A 22,765-nucleotide genomic window follows, 5' to 3' on the forward strand; every position below is an offset into this window, starting at 1 on the left:
ATTGATGTAGTACCCGATCTTGACAGATTAATGAAAATAAAGGCACGATATCATGGACGGAATTTGAAAACATTTGGATATTTCACACAGGGTTACAACTAAGGAATGAGCTAGGTTTTCTAGCTTCATCGCTTTCCTTTATATGACTGATAAGCAGCATAACTTAGTTTCTATACGAGGACTGTCTTCGATATTAAATATGTGGAATTCTGCTGTGAGATATCATTGTTTTTAAATACTACTGTGTTTTAAGTGGCAGGGAAATACATGTGGTTCAAGACTTGCGACAAATGGTTGAACCTCTCTGGGTCTGTTTCCTCATCTATGATATGATAGAGTATGATTTATAGTTCATTACGTGTTAAGTATGTTTAATGTTTGTTTTTATTATGATGACCAAACTGGGAAATAAAGGGTCTTGAAACATTTACTTTTACATTTCAAGCAATCTCAGTTACATGATTGTTTGAAAACCTGGAGATTATATTCCTCAGTAGCAATATTAATTCTGAAAAACTGGCTTTTTGAAATGTTGAATCTCATCTGAAAGAATAATGACTTATTGTGGGAGTAATTATTTCTCTTGCTTAAATAAAAGCCAATAGTGCCCTCCAGTGGCCCATTACCTATGAAACAATTTCTCATATTCGTCATAAAATACTTCACTGTAGGAAATATGGATTTCATTGCAACTTAATTAGTTAGTAATCATTATGCCATTACTCCATATCACTTTATTTCCATATTTACATAAATTCGATGATATCATCTGCTTCATTTACAAAACTAAAATGTTTTCTGAACTGAACTCCAACATCCAAGTTAGCACCACCTCTGTTTCAAATCACTATTATAAATATGTATTTGAATAGCACTGGCAACTGACATAAAACCCTTTGGTCTTTCTTGAGGAAAACGCACACAAACCAACATGTTGCCAACAGTGTCCAATCTTGTTTCTAACCAACTGCTCTCTGACAGCCACTCAGGCCACCAGCCACATAACATAACCTCCCGAACCTTGCCTTAAGCATTCCTTTTAGATTTTGAACAGACTGTTACAATGAGAGAGGAAAAAAAAAGAGAGAGAGAGAGAGAAAAGAGAGAAAAGATTTTAAGTGTTACGTACCGAATGCGTAGAAGTTGTTTCATTATAATGGCTCTGTAAATAGGTACCAGCAAATGTGCTCAAGCTCTCTTTCTTGAAAGACTCTCATGATCACTTAAACTGTGAAAGCCTGGGACTCTCATGTTTGATCTCCTTTTGTTCTGCCCGCTTCCCCCCACCGCGCGGGCGGCGGCCCAGTACCGACTGACCCTTATGGTGATACGAGACATTTTTTGGCACGACATTAAGAAGTGCAAGCTCGTAACGTTCGTTGACACAGAGGCGGGAAGTGCTTGGTGGCTGGGCACGCCGAAGCACGCTTGGCTCTGTGTACTGTAACCCTAAATATTGAGTGTGGATGTCGGTTTCTTGGAACAACTGAAGTTGTTATTTGTTTTTCTTTTAGGTTGTTTGGTGCCAAGGCAGGTGGCAAATCTGCCCCTGCACCTAATACTGAGGGTGTGAAATCCTCCTCAGTAATGCCCAGTCCTAGTACCACTTTAGCGCGGCAAGGCAGTCTGGAGTCACCGTCGTCTGGTACGGGCAGCATGGGCAGTGCTGGTGGGCTGAGTGGCAGCAGCAGCCCTCTCTTCAATAAACCCTCAGACTTAACTACAGACGTTATAAGCTTAAGTCACTCGTTGGCTTCCAGCCCGGCGTCGGTTCACTCTTTCACCTCGGGTGGTCTCGTGTGGGCTGCCAATCTGAGCAGTTCCTCTGCCGGCAGCAAGGACACTCCGAGTTACCAGTCCATGACTAGCCTCCATACGAGCTCTGAGTCTATTGACCTCCCCCTCAGCCATCATGGCTCCCTGTCCGGACTGACCACAGGCGCTCACGAGGTGCAAAGCCTGCTCATGAGAACGGGTAGTGTGAGATCTACTCTCTCAGAAAGGTGAGCTTTCCTAGAGGCATCGACGAAGTCTTCGCCGCCTCCTCCCTACGCTGCGCCTACCCTCCTGCCCCACTAAATTCCCTTGAGGTCCATGGGAGAGCCACTCCGCAAGGGAACAGACGATTCAAGGGATGTGAGATTAACGGGCCTTTTGTTTGCGCATATTACCAAGTATGTAGAAGGGGGGAAAAAAGCCATCACGGATAGGATAGTTGCATAATTAAGTTTCTTAATATGAATGCGTACATATATACCAGATAGGCGATTTGAAAAAATTCAAAGCCTGTGTTTGTGTATTAAGTGATGTCTTCTCCAGACATGTTAACGATTTGGCCTGAGCTCCAAGATAACAGAGCTCCTTATGATAATTTGAGTATTTTTAAAGACCGAATGTAAATGGATTTGACAATCGTGCTCTGAGCATATGTTAAGTTTGTTTTATTATCACTTCTCTGGGAAAATAGCAAAAAGATCACTGGAGAATCCTAGCTGAATTGGAAAAAAAAAAGTCAATTGTCAGGTATGAATGCTTAGAGAAAATTAGTAGCAGCAGTGATATTTTTAATAGACCCCTTGAGGTGCCTGGGTGGCTCAGTTGGTTAAGCGACTGACTTTGGCTCAGGTCATGATCTCGCAGTTTGTGGGTTCGAGCCCCGTGTCGGGCTCTGTGATGACAGCTCAGAGCCTGGAGCCTGCTTCAGATTCTATGTCTCCCCCTCTCTCTACCCCTCTCCTGCTCATGCTCTGTGTCTCTCTGTCTCTCCATAATAAATAAACGTTAAAAAAATAAAGAAAAAATAGGCCCCTTGAGAACAAATCACATTACAAGGTGTTTCCCATTGGTTTAATGAGATTTTTTTTAACTTAAAAAGAACATAAGAAGGTATTCCTTACCTAATACACTTACCAGAAAGTGTCACTGCTGACCAAAATGCCTTTAGCTTCTCTCACCCCAAAAATCCTTTCTCAGATACTTTGGTACTGACTCTTTCCCCCAGGAAAATGCCCTGAAATGGCCACTTTCTCCAAGATTAACTTAATGTTATTTGTTTCTTGACACACCTACAACTTTTCAGAAATGGTCTTGGCCATATGTCTTAATTATGTTATTGGGGAAAGCACCACTAGCCGATGAAAATGCCTCAGATCATTTCCTAAACTTTTGTTCAGTCTGTTAGTCATTCTGACATATCACCTCTTTTCCAGACTTCCAGCCTTATTCCCAGAATCATTTTTTTAAAGGTCAACTAAAGCTCTTACTGCATAGCACTGGTTATCCCTTAATCCGGGATTTCCCGTTGCTCTTCTGTTTCTCTTGCCTTTGTAAAATGCTGAGCGTTGCTTCCATCCCACTGTACATCCCTGCCCCCTCATGGTACATGGACAGCAATGCCCATAAGACATCCCCCTGACCCAAGAATTTTAGAACTGAAATATTTATGCTTGATAGTTCCTATGGTGGGCTGCTAATTACAAAATAACATTTTTCTGCATAAATAAGTAACTGGGCCAAGAGACACAAGACAAAGAACTGGGTAATAGAGATTAAACTGTAGGTGTTTGCATCTATATACCTTCTAGTTTTCTCATGATAGGTAGCAGGCATAAAGACCAGCTGCATACACAAAAAACAATGGTTGTAAGTACTGTTTCATTTCATTTTCTATCTCAGAAGTTAGGCTTTCTACAGCATCTTAGATTTGAGTTTCTGCCCTTTCAGGCGAATGGGTATCTTCATATGTCATTTTCAAAACTTTCAACGAGTAAATCAAATTACAGCAAAGCCTTGGTTTGCAAGTATAATTCATTCTGGAAACATGCTTGTAATCGAAAGCACTCCTATCAAATTGAATTTCAAGAACCATTGGCTGAGTTTTGATCATGTGACGTTTGGCATCACGTACTACTCGTGTTGCAAGACATTACTTATTTATCAAGTTAAAATGTATTAGAAAGGTTTGCTCGTCTTGCAGAACACTTGCAAAACAAGTTATTCACAATCCAAGGTTTTACTCTATATTGAAAATCTGTTAACAGTCTATAGTTTGTATCTTTGATTGTGTACTCATATATGAGAAATCCAAATAACACTTTTATAACCAAACTAAGCACCCTGCAAATAGGTGATTTTTTATTAACCCGAATCACCCTCCAAAACACTGATTTTTTTTAAATCATAAATATGGCTGCAACAAGTTGACCCTTGAGCCATCAACCTATTTCTTTGGCATTCAGATATCAAAAATAGTCAAGTAACTATTTATAACCAAGTAACCGTCAAATCAAACCAGATGATAATATTGAGGTTTATAGATATAAATGCAACGTTAGTATTTTACTTTGATTTATATTTTAGCAGTAGCCAATATACATTTTCACTTAGAAATACACCAGCAAATATGCAGTTACTTATTTTCCTTAAGCAAATCTTTTGTTATTATTGTTGTTCAGTTTTTGAAATAGACCAGTTTTACCAATGGAAGTATCCCAGTATTAAAAATATAAATAATTTTTCTAAAATAAATCTTAAATAGACTAATTTTATTTTTTTAATTTTTTTAATGTTTATTTATTTTTGAGAGAGAGAGAGAGAGGCAGAGCACAAGCAGGGGAGGGGCAGAGAGAGAGGGAGACCCAGAATCCGGAGCGGGCTCCAGGCTCTGAGCTGTCAGCACAGAGCCCGACGCGGGGCTTGCATCCACAAACCATGAGATCATGACCTGAACCGAAGTCCAACGTTTAACCGACTGAGCCACCCAGGTGCCCCAAAAAGACTAATTTTAGGTAAATGCATATTTTGCCCTGGGTTTTTAGTGAAATGTACTGATGAATATTAAATTTGAACAATAAAATACTTTCATAGGTATAATATGTGATATAAATATTAATTAGTTCCTCCTAGTAAATTACTGGATCAAAATAATTTTTGATATGACAGGTTGTACTTTTCCTTTCTTGGAAACAAAACTGCAGGCAGTAGCAATTTATTCTAATCCTTTAAAGTGCATTCAAGAAAGTTTATGATCTATTGAAGAGAAAATTAGATCCTATCAGAGATCCTGGCTTAATTCTAATTAAGCAGGGAGCAGCATGTTGGGAACACTAAGGAAACCAAAGAGCCATCTGAGAGAAAGTGTGCTAGAGTATAAATATTTAAAACAAAGTAACTAGAATGATATGATAGAGATGTGTATAAGTTCATGCCTTACCTGTTTATCTACAATTTCAAATATTTTATTGATATATTCACATCTCAATGTTATTGAATCAGTCGTTTTTTAATTTAAATTCCTCTTCATTAAAATATCGTAAAATAATAAATAATAACCAAAAGCTCTTCAGTAATTTTCTCTCTAGCTGCCCCAGATCATTGATGGCCCTGGAGCCACAACCAGTTTACGGTTATTTTGTTTAGTTTGTTTTCTTTTTTTGTAAAATAACCAAACTGTAAAAATTATTTTGAGGTGCCTGGGTGGCTCAGTCGGTTGAGCATCAGACTTTGGCTCAGGTCGTTATCTCACAGTTCGTGAGTTCAAGCCCCACATCGGGCTCTCTGCTGACAGCACAGAGCCCACTTTGGATCCTCTGTGCCCCTCCCCTGCTTGTGCTCTCTCTCTCTCTCAAAAGTAAATAAACATTAAAAAAATAATTGAAAGTAGTAACCACCTTTAGAAATTGCTGGCTTGTTTTTACATATCACATGGAGCAAACTTGCCTGCACAATTCTGCACAGCATCTATTGCCTTTAAATTGACAGTACGTGACCTCCTCAGACTGCTGGCTGAGAGCCTTACTTCCCTCGTTCCCACTGCCTGCTGGCCCTGCAAGCAGTGAGTTTGTGACCTTTCGGGATATGTGAGAAGTGTCTACATTATAAAACCATTAATATCCAGATTCAAACAGATGTTTCTACTTCAAGCTTTAACTTATATTGGCAAATTTAAATGCATTTTTTCTGAGGTTTTTTTTTCCATTAAATTCTCTGTGTGCTAGAAACATATACATGTTATACAATTCATAATGTTGGCAAACAATGCCTCTTTTCAATTTCCTCTGCAATGTTAAGCTTTAATAAATTTGCACACAAGACAAAGGTCATCTTTAAAATGGCTTGTGACCATATTAATGCTTTAGCACAACCATAGTTCATATTTACAGGTTTTTCATATTTGTTCAATACGATTCCTTTTTGTTTGCCTATCCACACTATTCAAAAAACTTCTGTAGTCAAAACGTACACTAGAACTAGCCTCTACATAACTGAGTAATTACCTTAGGTGGACATTCCCTATAAATAAAGTCATATAATGCCTTTGGTGGCTTTCTACAGCAGTGCTAAATAATGGAGTACCCACAGAAGAAAACATTTTAGCTTTGATTTTGAGTGATTGACTTTCAAGTCGATGTGTTTGCATTTGTGTTATATCATTCCCATCATGCATATCCTGTGTATTTAATTTTGATCATTGGGGGTTCTACTGGAAGAGAGCTATTATTCTGCAAATTCAAATTAATTTTATTCTTTGGTTATCCACATGCCAGAGATTATAACAGAAATCCCTAGACTTGTCCCATTTAGCTGTTGACACCCTCTTCTATTTTTAGAGAGGCCATTTCTCATTTTCTCCAGACACATCCTTTCATCTCTTTCTATGACCGATTGAGATTCTTTAAAATAGTGACTGATACAATGGATAGCCTTTGAAATACCTAACTTATAATTTCCAAAAGATGGCATAATTTCATTAAGTATTTAAATAAATGGTGCCAAAAAACATGACGATTCAAGCAGATATTTATTACATATTATTTTTCTTCTCTTACATGCAAATAGAATAAATCTGCCTTTGTTTTTCATAAAAATAATCTGAATACAAAAATAAATATCAAATGGTGTTTTACCTCTCCTCTGTCCATTAGAAGTGGTCACTTTAACTTAGGCAGAGCAGATCTATCTGATTTCCACACATGACTCTCCTACATATGAAATCACAGTGAGAGTCTAGTCAGTTGCACAGGGAAGCAAAAACTACCATAGGAGGAAATAAATAGAATCTACTGGGGAATAATGTTAACATGTCATTTAATCTACCTGCTCATGATCCTGTCACTAAATTGTCATTGAATGTGTTACAACAATGGACATCTGGTCACCTTTAGTTGTCCTTTTCCAATAAGTTAAACATTAAATGTGTGTTACAGAAATTTTATTTTGTGTAGTTTAGTGAATCATTTTTGTTGGATGTGTAATTTTGAGGTTTTTGTTTACATTATGTCCTTAGGGGTTTTCTTTGTTTTAACAGCATGCAGCTTGACAGAAATACACTACCCAAAAAGGGACTAAGGTATATATTTCTCTCAGCACAATTGCTGCCTTTCATTGTTGTTATGTAAACTTTGTGTGCTGTCTCTCTCCCTCTTCTTTCTTTGTTTGCAATGACGTATCTGCCATTGAGGATGGCATCACTTTTCATCCTGATGTTTTCTCTGGCCTGAAGATTTGGTGGGATAAGCCTCAGGTTAGAGATACCTGTAGGGTTCAAGACTCATTAAATCCAATGTAAATACCATTATTTGGGGGGTAGCAACATTTGGTAGATTTCAGAACCCAACTTCTGTAAATTAAAAAAAAAAATTGACTTCCCTAACTTTAGCATCTTGGAGGCATATGCTTGCAAAACCTCAACCCATATAGTCTACAGATGTGGCCAGTTAATGTTGAAAGGTTGAAGGATGCTCTAATTTGAATCAAAGAAAATATATTTTCATCATCAGAGGACAAATATTGTAATTAAGGTATGAATTTTTACAGAATCCTTTTGGTAGAAACTCAAGAATTTTAATTTCTGTTTTTCAGGAGTGCTGGTCAATTTAGATATGAATTACTCCAGTATTACATAATAATATCAAAATAATCATTCAGTTCATCATAAAAACTAAAATGAAAATTTAATCCATGGCCATCCTTTACTGTACACTCTTATCTGAGGAGAGGATATAAAATGAACTATGAATAGAGGTATAACACATATGAACACAATGAGTTGACTGTTCTTTGATGCTAAGAACTTACTTACTCTGGTGAAAATGAGCACTGGCCAAATAGGTCTTTCCCTGTTATCTTTTTTTTCCCCTCTTCAGTCCCTGAGTAATAGCAAACAGCTTGTAATTGATTATTCCATTTCAATATTTTGCTTCAGAAATCTATTTTCCACTAAAGTGAGCCCATTTTTTTTTCTTTTTTAAAAAAATCTGGACATGATGTCAAGTGGCATTTTAATGAAATAAATGTTTATTTTAATTTTTTTTTTTTCCAAAAAATGTCTGTCAGTTTGTGTTCCATTTCCTGTGCTTTTCTGTATCCATCACTTCAGTTCTCTTGGCTTCTGGCCTTCCACTGTCTGCCATATTTAGTCCATGCTTTCACCCTCTTCACATCCTTCCAAGCACTGTGCTTTTGAGTCCTTCTCAATTAACTTGGCTGTCTGCTCATTGCTTATGATTTTCAACTACATATCTCACAGAAGCATAATTTTCCTTTCAAAATCCTTTATTTTTCTTTTCCTGTGAGATTCAAACAGATGGTGTCAGATCATCTGGAAGAACTAAGCAATTATAATTAGATTCAATCTGTTGGAGAATGTTGTTCAATCTGAATAGTAAGCTCCTCTCAATTGTTTTCTTGTCCTGGTATTGCCTTGCCCTTGTAGATGTGCTTACGTGTCTTAGCTGTGCTGTTTTGCAGATATACCCCATCGTCTCGGCAGGCCAACCAAGAAGAGGGCAAAGAGTGGCTGCGTTCCCATTCCACTGGAGGGCTGCAGGATGCTGGCAACCAGTCACCTCTGCTCTCCCCTTCTGCCATGTCATCTTCTGCGACAGGAAAATACCACTTTTCCAACTTGGGTAAAATAGCCTAAACCCAATTTCATCGTGTTGTTTTCACCACTTACTCTCACAGGAGTCCTCGAATCTCTTAAAAATTCTTCACTTAAAGACAAGACAAAGATACCTCAGCAGTACCTTTTATTTGTTTGATGGCTTACTATTCGCAAAATACTTCCCAAATGTTATGCAGGTTATTGCTCATGACAACAATGTGACATAGGTACTACTGTTGTTACTTTACAGTCTAGGTCCAGAGGCACAGAGAGGTCATTTCACGCAAAAGAGGAAAAAAAAAAGTCTCTCCACTCATCAGGGGCACAAGCAGTAAGTGATCCCAGAACACCTGACTTCAAGCCTGTGGAGTTTTCTCAGAGTCCTCTTAAAAACCAATAAAACAGCTCCTTATTTTTTGTTTAAAATGTTTTTTTAAAGTCCTTAGCAGAATTTCTCATACTTTTGTAGAGAAGCATAAAATATAAAGAAAAAGAAAAAAAAACCCATAACTCCATGACTCTAAGATCGCTTCTTGAAAAGTGATCAAAATTAATACCATTTTAAAGCTAAAACTGTCCTTTAAATAAACAGAATTCCATGGGAACATTTTTGGATAAGTGCAATGAAAAAAATGATAATTTAACCATTGGGCTACTTTGTGTGCTTAGCATCATTTGTATGACATATAGCATCATTTGTGTAAATGTCACAGAAAACATTGGGAAGCATGATAAAATAAAGATGTCTAAACGTACCAGCTATAATTTGGTAGAGCCACTGCTTTTAAAAACAGATTTATGTTCTATAAATTTACATATAAAGTCTCATTTTTTTTTTCTTTTTGCTTCAAAACCTTTTTCTTCTAATAACGGACCCACCGGTTTTCCAAATTCTTCAGTAGTTTGGACTTTTCAACATTTTCAGTCCTGTGAGGACAACAAAGGCTATTTCTTTTCTCTTGTAACTCTTCCTGCTACACAGAATAAGCCTCTGGCGATGAGAAACCATTAATTCTGTCATGGTTCCATATGATCTAATGAATTCCTATTAGACACAAAGTTTTTGTTGCTACACATATACACCTACACAGTGATGAGACTTCTTTGCCTCATAATGGCAAAGAATGGTATAGCTTTTACTTACTTTGAATTGTAATTATAAAACATGGCAAGAAGCTTAAAATTTTAACTTCAAAAATGGATTGAAAAGGTTTTTTATGGAGTCCTAGAAATATGAAATAAACTCTAATTTTATGCAACATTTGCAACAAACCCAAACCACCTGGAATGCTGTTTGCTAGGTATCTTATGTCTCCTACCATTCTTTTTAATACCTGATGTTAATTTGAGTAATTGAATCCTTACCCCACTATTTTTTCATTTATATTATTCTGATGAAATCCATATGTTCCATTATTATTTGGAAAAAAAAAAACCCTCACCACTTACTATGTCTGACCTCGACAAAGTCATTTAGCCTCAATTTTCTCAACTGTGAAATGGACCCATAAGACCTAGGTTATATTATAAGGGACTGATTTAATGTATACCAAAACTAAGGAGAGTATAAGACTTGATAGACTCTGTTACCTCATCATTTTTATTAGAAAACATGCCTTACATTATCAGACACAATAGCTGTAGATTTCAAATTGATCTTACTGCCTCTACTCTCATATTCAATATTTTCACTCATTGATTCTTATGATGTAAGACCTTCCCATACATGACAACATATTAGGCAAAACAGTGGATACTATTAAAATAATCATAAATAGGATTATTTTATCATTAAACTTATAAAAATACACCAAATGGAATTTTTTAACTTGAATATGGGTTCCATTGTCTTGCATTTTGCTTTGATCATCATTTGTTTTCAATTTGAACATTATCTCTTCTGAATGATCAGCAACTGATTACTACTAACAGCCAGCATTTGCAATGTGTTTCTTTATCATTCCTACCTATTAAAATATATTAATAGATAAAATTTTTAGAAATATTGCCATAAAAAGTCACATATAACAAACAGAAATTTAAGAGAACTGCAGTTACATCATTATATGTAGACTACCATAAGCTATTGCCAAAGTAAACTGGTTTGTGTGCAATTCCCAGCATGTATGTTATCTATAATAGAGACTGTTTCACTCAAGAGAACAAATCGGAATAACTTAGTAAGCAAAATACATCTTTGGATGAAACTTTATTTACTCTTGATCATTGTCCTTGCAAGGCATCTCATAACCTGGTGAGACTCATTGTCATCTTGCTGTGAGTGACGATTACTCAGCTTTATTTCTCACCTTGCTGCACGTTTAGCGTGTAGAAGCATTACTATCAGCCTCTCACCTATGTATTTGTGGACCCTTTTGCGTATAGAGGATTGTTTATAAACAACTTTGTGTGGGAAGTTACTATTTCCCTCTCCATATTCACCTTTCAAGCTATTTAGAATTAACCCCATTCTTCTATACTCATGAGAGCATAGAATCTTGGAGATGGGAGACATCTACCTATGGTTCAATTATTCATCTTTTAGTTAAATTCTTATGACATCTCTAGCTTCTTGTCTAAACCCACCCATAACAGAAACTACCTAAATGTAGATATATTAGACTTTTGAAGTTCTTCCTTTAAAAGATCAAATAAAATTTTCTTGAATCTCTACCTAGTTCTTAGAGTCCCAGATTCCACAAAATAAGTTAAAATTAGCATTCATATGAATATTCTTATTTTAAAATAATATCATAAACCCAGTAACTAATATGTCAAGATATAGTAGCAAAGTGGAGGGACTCTGAGGTATTTAAAAACCCACTCCATATTTCTATTAGTTCCTATCTCCTCAGATCACCACTAATTAACATTTAATTTAATTTAAAAAGTGGCTTTGCTCTGAAATATAAGGCAAAGTCAGTGGGTCCCTTTTCTCTAATATATTGTCACATCTACATCTCTCTTATTTAGAAATTTGGATGTGTCTCCTGGATTTGAATGGGTCCTAGAGGTCATTTATTTTGCCATTTTTTAAATTTATAATTTGTGAAGAAATTGAAGGGTAGAGATTGGAATATTTGCCTGAAACAATTGGAAAACAAGGCCACCATTAGAAGGCTTGTGCTAGTTTGTGTCCCATTATAGAAATTCTCTTTTTCCATCATATTTTTGTCTTCTATTTTATAATTTTTTTTTGGTTTATTCACATATTAATTTTTCTACTTTTCAGTCAGATGCCCAGCCCCCCTCCTCCACCCCCAGTGGCCATTCTTGCATTCAGGGCCATGCCATGTTGATCTTTCTATGCAACCACAGCACCAAAAAATCAGACCTGTCATAGATATTAACTGAACATTCTTAAATAGCATAGGGGTATAGTTCCAAGGGATACACTATCAAAAGTGTTTGTAAAGGCAAATTAGTTGCTTTAAAATTCACTCTAATCCTCATTCCTGTTTCTTGAATGGGTTAAGTCCTATGTTTTGAAATTATAGAAGGACAATTTACTTGGCTAGCTCTGCAGCCATTTTGGTAAGAATTATGCAAAGCCAAATAGTGAATAAGATGTCTTTCTAACCTCTAGATATGTATTGACATAATACATTTATTTATAAATGTGTTGAATATTTCATTCATTTAGCAAAGAGACAGTTCATACTGTGAACATAGAATAGGATGATTTACTCCAATCCAGGTACTTTAAACATAAATATTCAAGTCTAGAATGTTCTTCAGTGTTATCTATTGGCAGTCAGTCAGCAATCAGATTGAATTAGTCACTGCTGGCTAAAAAATCTCTCTGTCTCTGTCTCTCTCTGTCTCTCTCTCCCTCTCCTCCCTCCCTCTCTCCCTCCCTCGCTCCCACGCCCTCACTCCTTCTCCTCTCTCTCCTTGGTCCCCCTTCTTTCTTCCTTCTTTCCTACAGATTGTACACTTTGCAAATCCATAGTTTCTTTCACTTTTTATTATATGTGATATGCACTCACAATATAATTCTAAGTCTTGTATTTCTTTCCTTTTTTTGTCCTTTTTTCAATCCAGTCCACAACTGCTCTATCAGAGGATTGTTCTGTGTATTAATTCGTCAATATCTATTAAATATTCAGCATAGTGCCTGGAAAATAGAATGCATTCCCTTTTGTCTACCTCATAGTATATAGGCCTCCTATTTTACATTGTTTTGAAAGCCAGTCATTATATATTAAGAAATGTAGTGCTTGTGTCAAAAAAAAAAAACAAAACCCTGGAGATTTTGAAATGATATCAGATGAATTTTAAGCCAATGACATAAATTCTTTAAGGCTTTGAAAGCACCCAGCAGCTTTTGTGATTGCTTAAGTGGCTCCTGCTTCCTCAGATACTTACAACGGCTTGCTTGTCTTAAATATGAGCATTTATATTTCTTAATTTTCTGCTTTGCTTTTACTCCACATTTAAGTTAGTATTCTTTCAAAAGAAGTTGTACATTCAGTCAATCACATCTTTCTTTAAATTCATGACCATCATTTGGCCTAAAAAATTGAGTGTTATTAGAACTCTGGCAATTGGCACTAAGTACATAAATTTGTATTTCAAATTATGAACATAAGGTACTGCTTGGGAAACATAACAGGTTTCTACTTCTGACCGTCTTACTATGGCACTGTGGTCTTAGACACAGCAGAAAAAGTGATTGATTCACCTTGTGATGAGCTATAAATACCATGTATATTACATTTCATTAAAAAATTATTTTCTTCTCTTATAACCTAACTCTGATAGCAATGATGGTGCTGACCATGAACTGACATACATTCAGAACTCAAAATGACTAAAAGTCTTTGGTTGGGAACTTCAAAAGGATCTTCTTGGGAAATTTAGATTCCTTGTGTTTCCTTTTCATTTTTGTTTTTCCCAGATGTATTCTTCTCTAAAAGAAACTGATGACTCTATGAAGGCAGTCTTTTCTTCTTAATTGCCAGCAGAATATACTTGTTACTGTATTTCTAGCATAAACAGGAGAGGTTGCTTGGTGGCTTTGTTTAATGTTGCTTTAGAAATTGACATATTGCTTGCCATGAAAGTGTTAGGAGAAAAGAGGGACTCCACTGAAACTGTTATCGACCATTTCAGAGGCAGACTCTCAGCCTACCTTAAATAGAGACACCTGTTAAAATCACATTTCCGTAGAATTGGGGTCACATTCTCACTCTCCATCAACCTACTATTTTCATCATCCAAGCCTCAGAATAATGAGGCTGTGTGTGCTTTGTTTTTCAGTGAGCCCAACCAATCTGTCTCAATTTAACCTTCCTGGGCCCAGCATGATGCGCTCAAATAGCATCCCAGCCCAAGACTCTTCGTTCGATCTCTACGATGACTCCCAGCTTTGTGGGAGTGCCACATCTCTGGAAGAAAGGCCACGTGCTATCAGTCATTCAGGCTCCTTCCGAGACAGCATGGAAGAAGGTAGGCGAAGGGGGAAATAAAGACGGAGTTAACTTTATTTAACTCAGAGATGAAAACTGTCACATCAGACACATCACAAGGATTTCTGAAGAGTAGATAAATGAGTCAGTATAACTCTCATTTAGGGAGCCCTGAAGCTTGAAGAAGTTTGAGTCTGCATTACCTTCGGTTTCTTTTCTTTTTTTTTTTTTTTTTTTTTTTTTTTTTTTTTTTTTTTTTTTTTTAGTGTTTATTTATTTTTGAGACAGAGAGAGAGCAAGAGCGGTGGAAGTGCAGAGAGAGAGGGAAACACAGAATCGGAAGCAGGCTCCAGGTTCCGAGCTGTCAGCACAGAGCCCGACCAGGGCTGGAACTCCCGAACCCTGAGATCATGACCTGAGCTGAAGTTGGAGGCTCAACCGACTGAGCTACTCGGGCACCCCAATTACCTTCTGTTTCTCTATGCATTTGCAAATATGCCAGAAATTGTTTTGATTATTACTTGGTTCTAGAATAGTTCAGAATAAATTCAGTGCTTTCATAAAGAAAGCTTCATAATTTTAGAGCCTGTTTGTCCTGGTGTGTCAAATATCAGAGCAAATGTTTTGTTTGACATCTCAGTTAAAGAACCATACAGATACATAAACCAGAAAAATTATCTTATGAAACTACCACACGTTGACAACTTGTATTCTCAGAAACTCCCTCTGGTGTTAATTTCTGTTATCATATCATATTTGAATTCATATTATGTCTACTTTTGCTTCATAAGTTTCATTTCCTTATCCAATGCAATAAGGTTCTATGTGAATATTTTATAAAAATTCTATTTGAAAAAGGCTTCCTCGATATTTAAACATATATAATTTTCTACACTATATAATCTCAAGTGTGAAATTTGATATTTGAGAGACTTCCTCTTTGATTTAATGAATGAGTTTTTAAAGTATCCATAAAGGAAAATTGTGGCACACATATTATAAAGCATATCAGCTATGGATAAAATACAGGTAAACATAAAAGTTTGAACCGATCACAATAAAATCAGACATAAAATCAGACAACTATCCTAGTCCTTAATAATAATATAGAAAAGAAGGACTCCAGATCTTAAAACATACCAGGTTTTAAGCCTCTGGCCACCCATTTATTTGTGGTATGAACTTGTGCAAGATTTTTAACTTTATCAGTCCTAATTCCTGCAGATGTAATTTTACAGGTTTGTCGTGAAAACAAAATTAGGGAACAGTTTCGTTCCTTTCTCTTTCACCTTCCTGCTTTCTTAGAGTCTTTTCTGATTAAAAGTTTAGATGGTTATGGGGGCACCTGGGTGCTTAGTCAGTTAAGCATCTGACTTTGGCTTAGGTCATGATCTCATGGTTCATGGGTTTGAGCCCATATGGAGCTTGCTTGCTTCAGATTCTGTGTCTCCCTCTCTCTGTCCCTCTCTCACTCGTGCTCTCTCTCTCTCAAAAATAAATAAACATTTTTTTTTAAGTTTAGATGGCTGTGAAAATTGATTTAATGTTTTCAGGCCACCACTGTATGCTTAATTTGCTGGCACTAATTTCGTTGACCAGCATTGCCACTACCTTCTGTGATATTAAGCAAACCACTGAGTTCATTGTGACAGAGAGTGGATTATATCCAGAGAGTCTGCTGATTGTGGCAGAATAGATAGACAGAATTGACCTAATTGGCAATATAAAGTCATAGCTTTTTTGAGATGATTCTATCACTCTCTTCACAGACAGGCATCTTACAATACTGTGAAAATAATTTGCCAAGCATACTGATGGCTCTCTAGAGTGCTCATTTACAGATAGAATACTGTTCATATGCTGAGAAAGTCTGCCCTTCTGTGTATGAGGATTAAATAATCTAAATGGCTGAACAGCACCCTGAGTGGGCAAGATGGCTTCTTGATGCCCATCCATTGAACACTGAACAATTATTATTCTTACAATATGGTCTGCAATCAAGGGATTATTGAACTAGTGAAATGGGAAGGGCTTTATTGATGCCCTCCCTGCTCAATGCTCACAGTGAAGATCAGGAACGTGCCACGAACTAGGAGTCCATAGACCTATAAATAGTAAGTAGCAGGAACAGACCAAAAAATGGGATCTCCCAATTCATTGCCCGCCTGCCTTCTGTACACCGTGTTGAAAATCTTAGTCCATTCTGGTGTTATTAGAGGTTGAAAGAATGTGGGATTTTGTTTGGTTGTTTTGTGTTCTTTAGATGACTAACATTTTGCACATCTCACACAGTGGTAGGAGGTGCTCCAGCTGGAGATCTGGGGGTTGTCCTTCTTTCCTCTTTGACCCGCATTTATAGTCAGTCAGTTTTAAAGAGGTTCTTCCTGATGTCCCTCAAATTCATCCCTTTCTTTTGAGCCACACTGCCACAATCCTGCACGGCTTTGCCAGCCTTTCCAGACCAGGTTGTGAGCACCAACCTTGTGTCCTTGCTGTACCCCTTGTATTGCTCTTTATTGCATAAAAACATAGTATTTATGTTACTCTTTTATAATTATCTTCTTAGTTGAATATCTTTCTACTTCTTTTCAAGCTCCTAGGATTGTGTCATAATTTTTATAGTCCCAGGATCCAGAACGGACCTGTCACATTGGGTGGGACCAACTACTATTTAATGGATGAGTATGCAGAAATAACTTTATATTATCCCACAATGAAAAGAGGAAGGGCTTTTCTATAACTATAATTAAGCACAATTTTATCTACCTTTTGGGCTTAACACATTAGTTGCCGAGAAATACAAAGCAGTCTACCACTTGCCTAAGATGTTATTTTGGTATACCTAGATAAAAGCCAGTACCCAATTTCCATTCTTAATTTCGTTGAGACACCACCTTGAAAAAAGTAATTTTCTATTACTAAAACTACAAAAGAAACAATAATTCTCCATTTAAATGAGTATTATCAACTCATCACAGATAATGTTGAAATAGCAAGTTAAATAAAATGCTTATGTCCCTGAAAGTATATGGAGAAAAAACATTGAAAATGGACCTTTGTTGTATATAAATGAAATTAAATAAATAAAGAAAATGTATAAAATAAAGAGATTTTTTTAAGTTCATAAGTTTATGGCAACTTTAGGTTTCCATGATTTTCTGGTAATTTATCATGTGGAGGTTTACTGTAACTTTGAATCTGTCAACAGCATGCCTACAGGGCTTGTATTGGCCAAATCCTCTCCGTAACATGATGAGGGAGCTATTTTAGGAGAACAGGTATGGGACCTTCCCATGTCTCAACATTTTGACCTCCAAGAAATGGCAGGAGAATTGTTCTCAGATCTTTGTATCTAGCTGTATTATTTTATTTCCCTAATTGCCTAGTCTCCACTTTCTAGCAAAGGCCGGGTGTTTCTGAGCACGCTTCATTATTTTACCTCTTGTTCATTTTTGCTTTTTCCAGTTCACGGCTCTTCATTATCACTGGTCTCCAGCACTTCTTCTCTTTACTCAACAGTAAGTATCCATTGTTAACAAGGAGCTTCTGCCTCGGCCAAGCACACAGTGATTAAATAGGTTGACATTTACACAGAAGTTGCACAGTGAAGTGAGGGCATACGCTCAGCTACCATAACCAATAGCTGGCGGGTGCTTTCCCGGACCTTCTGTGGCCCAGTTTTATGCGCTTTCGCTGGACTTTTGTGTACTTATTAAAATCAATGAGTGCATGAAAAACTGAGTTTCGTAAAACCTCTTGGGGTATAACTGGGAATCGCTGAAACCATGTACTCTCCCATAAATTTATATTATTGACTGGTTTTCCTTGTTTGGTTCTCTGAGCCATGACTGGTAATTCTTCAATGGTATTTTCTCCATTTTCTTATTTTAATTTTTCAAGTTCCTCTGTGCCAAAGTGTAAAGGCGTAAAAGGCCTAGAGACTCTTAAAAATATATACCTTCTGAAATAGAATGATTTTTAAAACTATTTCTGCAAAGAGAAAAATGCCGATGTTTCAACGTATTTTCCTGATGTGTGCAGTTATGATCTGTTTTTGCCAAGATGAGCTTCCTGTCCACTTAATATAATTTCATTTTTTTTGCAAAAAAAAAAAAAAAAAAAGAAGAAGATCTATAGGATGTTATATTTAATAGGAGGGTTCCTTCATGCCTAAGTAAAAGTGAGGTGAATCTCACTGAGCCTTCAGCAGTGCAAATAGTTCTTAGCCAGAGCTGAGGTTCATAAAAAGTTCAGTCTTGGCCATCACTGAGCAATTAAGCCTGATGGGCAACGCTAATTGTTTCACTCATTTCATTAAGCTTAAATGTTAGGGCCCTCATTTTATAAGCTCATCTTACATATTTATTGCTTTGGATAGTTACACAAGATCAGAAATATTACTGGGAAAAGCAATAGTTTTCTCATCATGTCTCCTTTTCATGATTAAATTTGCCAATTACACTCTGTAAATGAAGAAATCACTATTATTGTTTAAATTTAATCCTTTAGGCAAGTGGATAAGAAGTAGAAAGGTGAAATGTTTTGGCAAAAACACATAAAAGAACTGTGTTAACACTTAACCCTCCTCATTGGCCCAGGGCCGCTGTGTGCTCAGGAGATGACCTCTGACCTAAAGCATTGCGGCCAAAGTCCCTACAAAGCATCAAACGATGCAGCATGATCATAATATTTTAAATATATGTAAAAACACCATTTGGATAAAACTGCCTTCATTCAGCCTGAGCAAGATTCCAGAAGAAAAGGAGCTTGGTTTAAGGGAAAACAGATGGCTGATTAGTATGTACCAGAGTCCGGTAGAACTTTATGCGACAATAAGAAGGTTTTCTAGCTGCACTGTCCAGTACAGTGACCTCTGGCCACATGTGGCTATTGACTGTTTGAAGTGTGGAGTAACAGAGGAACTGAATTTTTAAGCTTAATTAATTTAAATTATTTAAATAGGCACGTATGTCTAGTAGCTTCTATATTGGGTATCGCAGGTTCATAAGGAACAAGGGGCTTCATTTTAATAATTGTAGATAAGTAGGAGTCATGTCGTACGATAAGGACAATCAGAAAGCATCCATGAGGAGTATGTAGTAAGAGTGCAATATGTGATAGGAACAGAGACGAAAGTGACTACATACATATATGCCAAAACTTAGAAATGAAATATACCTTTGTGTTAAGTGTGAAAAGAATGTATTAGGTCTTTAAACCACAGAGACTGTACGTGGTTGTCCTGAAAATGATGGAAAGTATATTCTTCAGTTCACAAATAACCTATAAACAATTCAAATAAATGCATATTTGAAGGACTAATAAAAAGAAAAACCAAAAATCAAAGATTATGAGGAGTCATTCTGACTTCAGTCCCCCATTATCATTCACCGAGATTCCACTGACAATGAGAAAGTATCTGTGAAAGTATTTTTTAAACCATGAGGTAAAAAGTCAATTTGTCATTATTTTTCATGCCTTCTTAAGGACTCTAGATCAAGATTCAGTTGACTTGCATTCTTGCCTAACTCTATCAGCAGTTACTGTGTGACATCAGAAAAGTTGCTAAGTTTCTTTGGACTATACCTGTAAAATCAAATTGGAAAACAACAGCCAGATCTATCCCATCTGTCTCAAGGGTTGTGTGTAATTATTAGGGAAGACCAGAAATGTTGTATACCAAAAATAACAAAAATTATAAATTTTTGATACACAGTGATTCTAGGAGCACCATTTATATCATAGTTGATGTGAATTGCATCTTTTGAATTTATGCAGTGTAGTAACATAGCTGTGCATGGTTATTTCCTTCATAAAATAATTCAAGTGTCTAGGGGGAGAAAAAGTTCTTTTTTTAAGTAGTATATTAGACACTATCTGCTCTTACTAGACAAAATACTGCTCTCGTCAACCATGAGTATAAACCATGTTTACTCTAACATTATCCATATAACATTAACACTTATACAACTTACAGAATTATATATTTTGCTGGATGTATTGCACTTCAAGATATTAAAACAAACTAATAACAATGGCCTGTTGCAAAGAACATTTGCCTATAAAATCACCAATCTAACAAGTCTCATTGGAAGGATTCTTTACCTATAGATCTTTTAACGCTTCTACAACTTACAGTTTGGTAAATTTTTCAAAAGTATTGTGTTGCAAAGTTGAGGATTATCTACCTGATAGAATATTCCTGAGCAGAAAGGGAATTTGCATATTGATCAGAAATCATAGGCCTGATCTAGGGGCACCTGGGTGGCTCGGTTAAGCATCTGACTGACTTCAGCTCAGGTCATGATCTCACGGTCTGTGAGTTCGAGCCCCACATCAGGCTCTGTGCTGGCAGCTCAGAGCCTGGAGCCTGCTTCGGCTTCTGTCTCCATCTCTCTCTGCCCCTCCCCTTCTCATGTTCTGTCTCTCTCTCTCTCTCTCTCTCTCTCTCTCTCTCTCAAAAATAAATAAACATTAAAAAAAATCATAGGCCTAATCTGATCTGCCAAGTTCTTACCTTTGGCAAACTTAGAGTTTGTGTGCTTCTTTTAAAATCCAAGCCAACACTGTGAAATCCAGAGCTTTTATCTAAAAATTCAAATTTCTAAGTTCTTTTTAATGTAACCTGAATATCTAGTAACACTGAGATGAATTCCTCCAGGTTTACAGTCACTTGGCATCATCCCTTTAGATGCTGGAGTATATTCTCAGGCCGGTTCCCACCTCCACAACCTTTTTTCTTCCTGACACTGAAGCTGAGTTCGGGTTCTTAGTTATTATTGTGCTCTTTAATTTCTCAAAGGAAAGACATACTCCTGATTATCTGTATCTTTATGAAAAGTGGGGAAAATAAAAGCCTAGGGAGGCTGTATGATTTTTTTTTAATTCCCAGAGCCTTTTATATTCTTTATATTCCTGGTCCTTTTAAGCACTGAAATTGTTGATCCTTGCAATAAATAGCTTTTTTTTTCTGACTGGACTTGTATATTAAAAACTTGATTGAATCTTTTTTGTACCTGGAATCTAATTTATATTGATTTAATAAGAGCAGGGGCCATGTTTGGTTTGTTGTGGATCCCTTTAGCATGTTTCCTAACACACAACTAATACTAAAGTAATTTTTTTTAGTCAATTTGAATGGGTGAATGAAAGGCTAATTAATGATTTATGGAGTAAAGAATCATCTGATATAATTTTATTTAGGCAAAATGTTTTATACTGTCTACCATTCTCCAGACATTGAACTTGGTTCAAAACCATCATTTAAAAATGGCAAGTAATCATATTCCTTCATGATGTTATTAATTCTGTGCCTGAATTGCTGAAAGAAGTATAATATTAATATTCTGCCTCAGTGCTTCCACTTTATGGTAACACCTACCTAGTACTAATAGCCATGAGGTATGAAAGAAGGCAAAGATTAAAGGAAAAGATAGTTGTGAAAATATAGCAATGAGAAAAATCATTATATACAATCCATATGGAATTAATATGTAATGGTTATACTTATGAGTATTATAAATAACTTATATTCAAGGTTTTTTTAATGAGAAATATGAATATCTTTCTTGACTTTTTTGTTAAATAGGATGCATTGCGTTTTTTAAGATACAAATTATTTATTATCAGTTTTATATAATGCTAGCAGGCCTTGAAGCAGGATTTGGGCAAAATATAGTGGCAATAAACATGCCAAGTTCTAGGGAAAACAAATCGTCATAGCTAATTGTGCCATATATCTTAAGGCAAATAACTTCCAGCTTTCTTTAAGATGAAATTTCCATCTTAAAATTAGTTCCCTACTTCCGGTTCAAACGCCAACTGTTGAGGAAACCTTAAAACTATTAGAATTAAAAAATAAAATCTTCACTTAAAAATTAAAATTGAGATGTAAAATATTCAAGCTTTATGTTAGCATTTATTTTTAAAACACAGTTTTCTTATAAAGGCTATTAGGATTTTACTATGTAACCACTCTGTTATTCCAACACAATATTACTAACGATACATTATTTTTAAGAGTAGAGAAAATACAGGAAAGGGAAAACTCAAAAATGCTTATGCATAAAAAAATACCTTGATGTTTATGTTGTTACTTTGTTTTATTGTATATTTTCTAAAAAAAAAAAAAAAAGTGGTTCAGGTACTTTTGTATCAATCAACCAGGAAATGTCCCCAAAAGAAAGATAGGAAATGAGATTTTTAAAAAAATTTTTTAGCTTCGAAATTGATCAGTGCAATGAGCAGATTTGTACTGTTCAGCGGTATTATTCATTCTCCACCTTTTTCCAGAATAAGGGAGCTTCCCAAATGTAATGGTGCACATAACTCATTTTCTGGCATTTTGCAGCCCAGCACAAAGAAGGAAAACAGAGCTGGGAATTTTCTGCAACTGAGTCCAAAACAGCCTTCAATTTCCTAAAGCAGTCCTTATTTGCATAATGTGTATGACCAAAGATGTTTGTCAGCC

The 22,765-nt window shown here is 36.2% G+C and overlaps 1 protein-coding gene across 7 annotated transcripts in view; it reads left to right on the top strand.

Moving 5' to 3' along the window:
• NAV3 (neuron navigator 3) overlaps window positions 1-22,765 on the top strand; it is a 592,036-nt gene that overhangs the window by 502,764 nt on the left and 66,507 nt on the right. For 3 of the 7 annotated variants that reach the window (XM_043561562.1, XM_043561563.1, XM_043561568.1), the window contains 5 exons: window positions 1,515-2,003; window positions 7,307-7,348; window positions 8,749-8,909; window positions 14,147-14,335; window positions 17,761-17,813. In XM_043561562.1, coding sequence (XP_043417497.1) covers window positions 1,515-2,003; window positions 7,307-7,348; window positions 8,749-8,909; window positions 14,147-14,335; window positions 17,761-17,813 — 934 coding nt within the window. The remainder of the gene's footprint in view (window positions 1-1,514; window positions 2,004-7,306; window positions 7,349-8,748; window positions 8,910-14,146; window positions 14,336-17,760; window positions 17,814-22,765) is intronic. The other 4 variants (XM_043561565.1, XM_043561566.1, XM_043561564.1 and 1 more) reach the window with 3 other exon arrangements.

This window comes from Prionailurus bengalensis, chromosome B4, assembly GCF_016509475.1.
Source record: "Prionailurus bengalensis isolate Pbe53 chromosome B4, Fcat_Pben_1.1_paternal_pri, whole genome shotgun sequence".
Classification (NCBI taxonomy): Eukaryota; Metazoa; Chordata; class Mammalia; order Carnivora; family Felidae; genus Prionailurus; species Prionailurus bengalensis.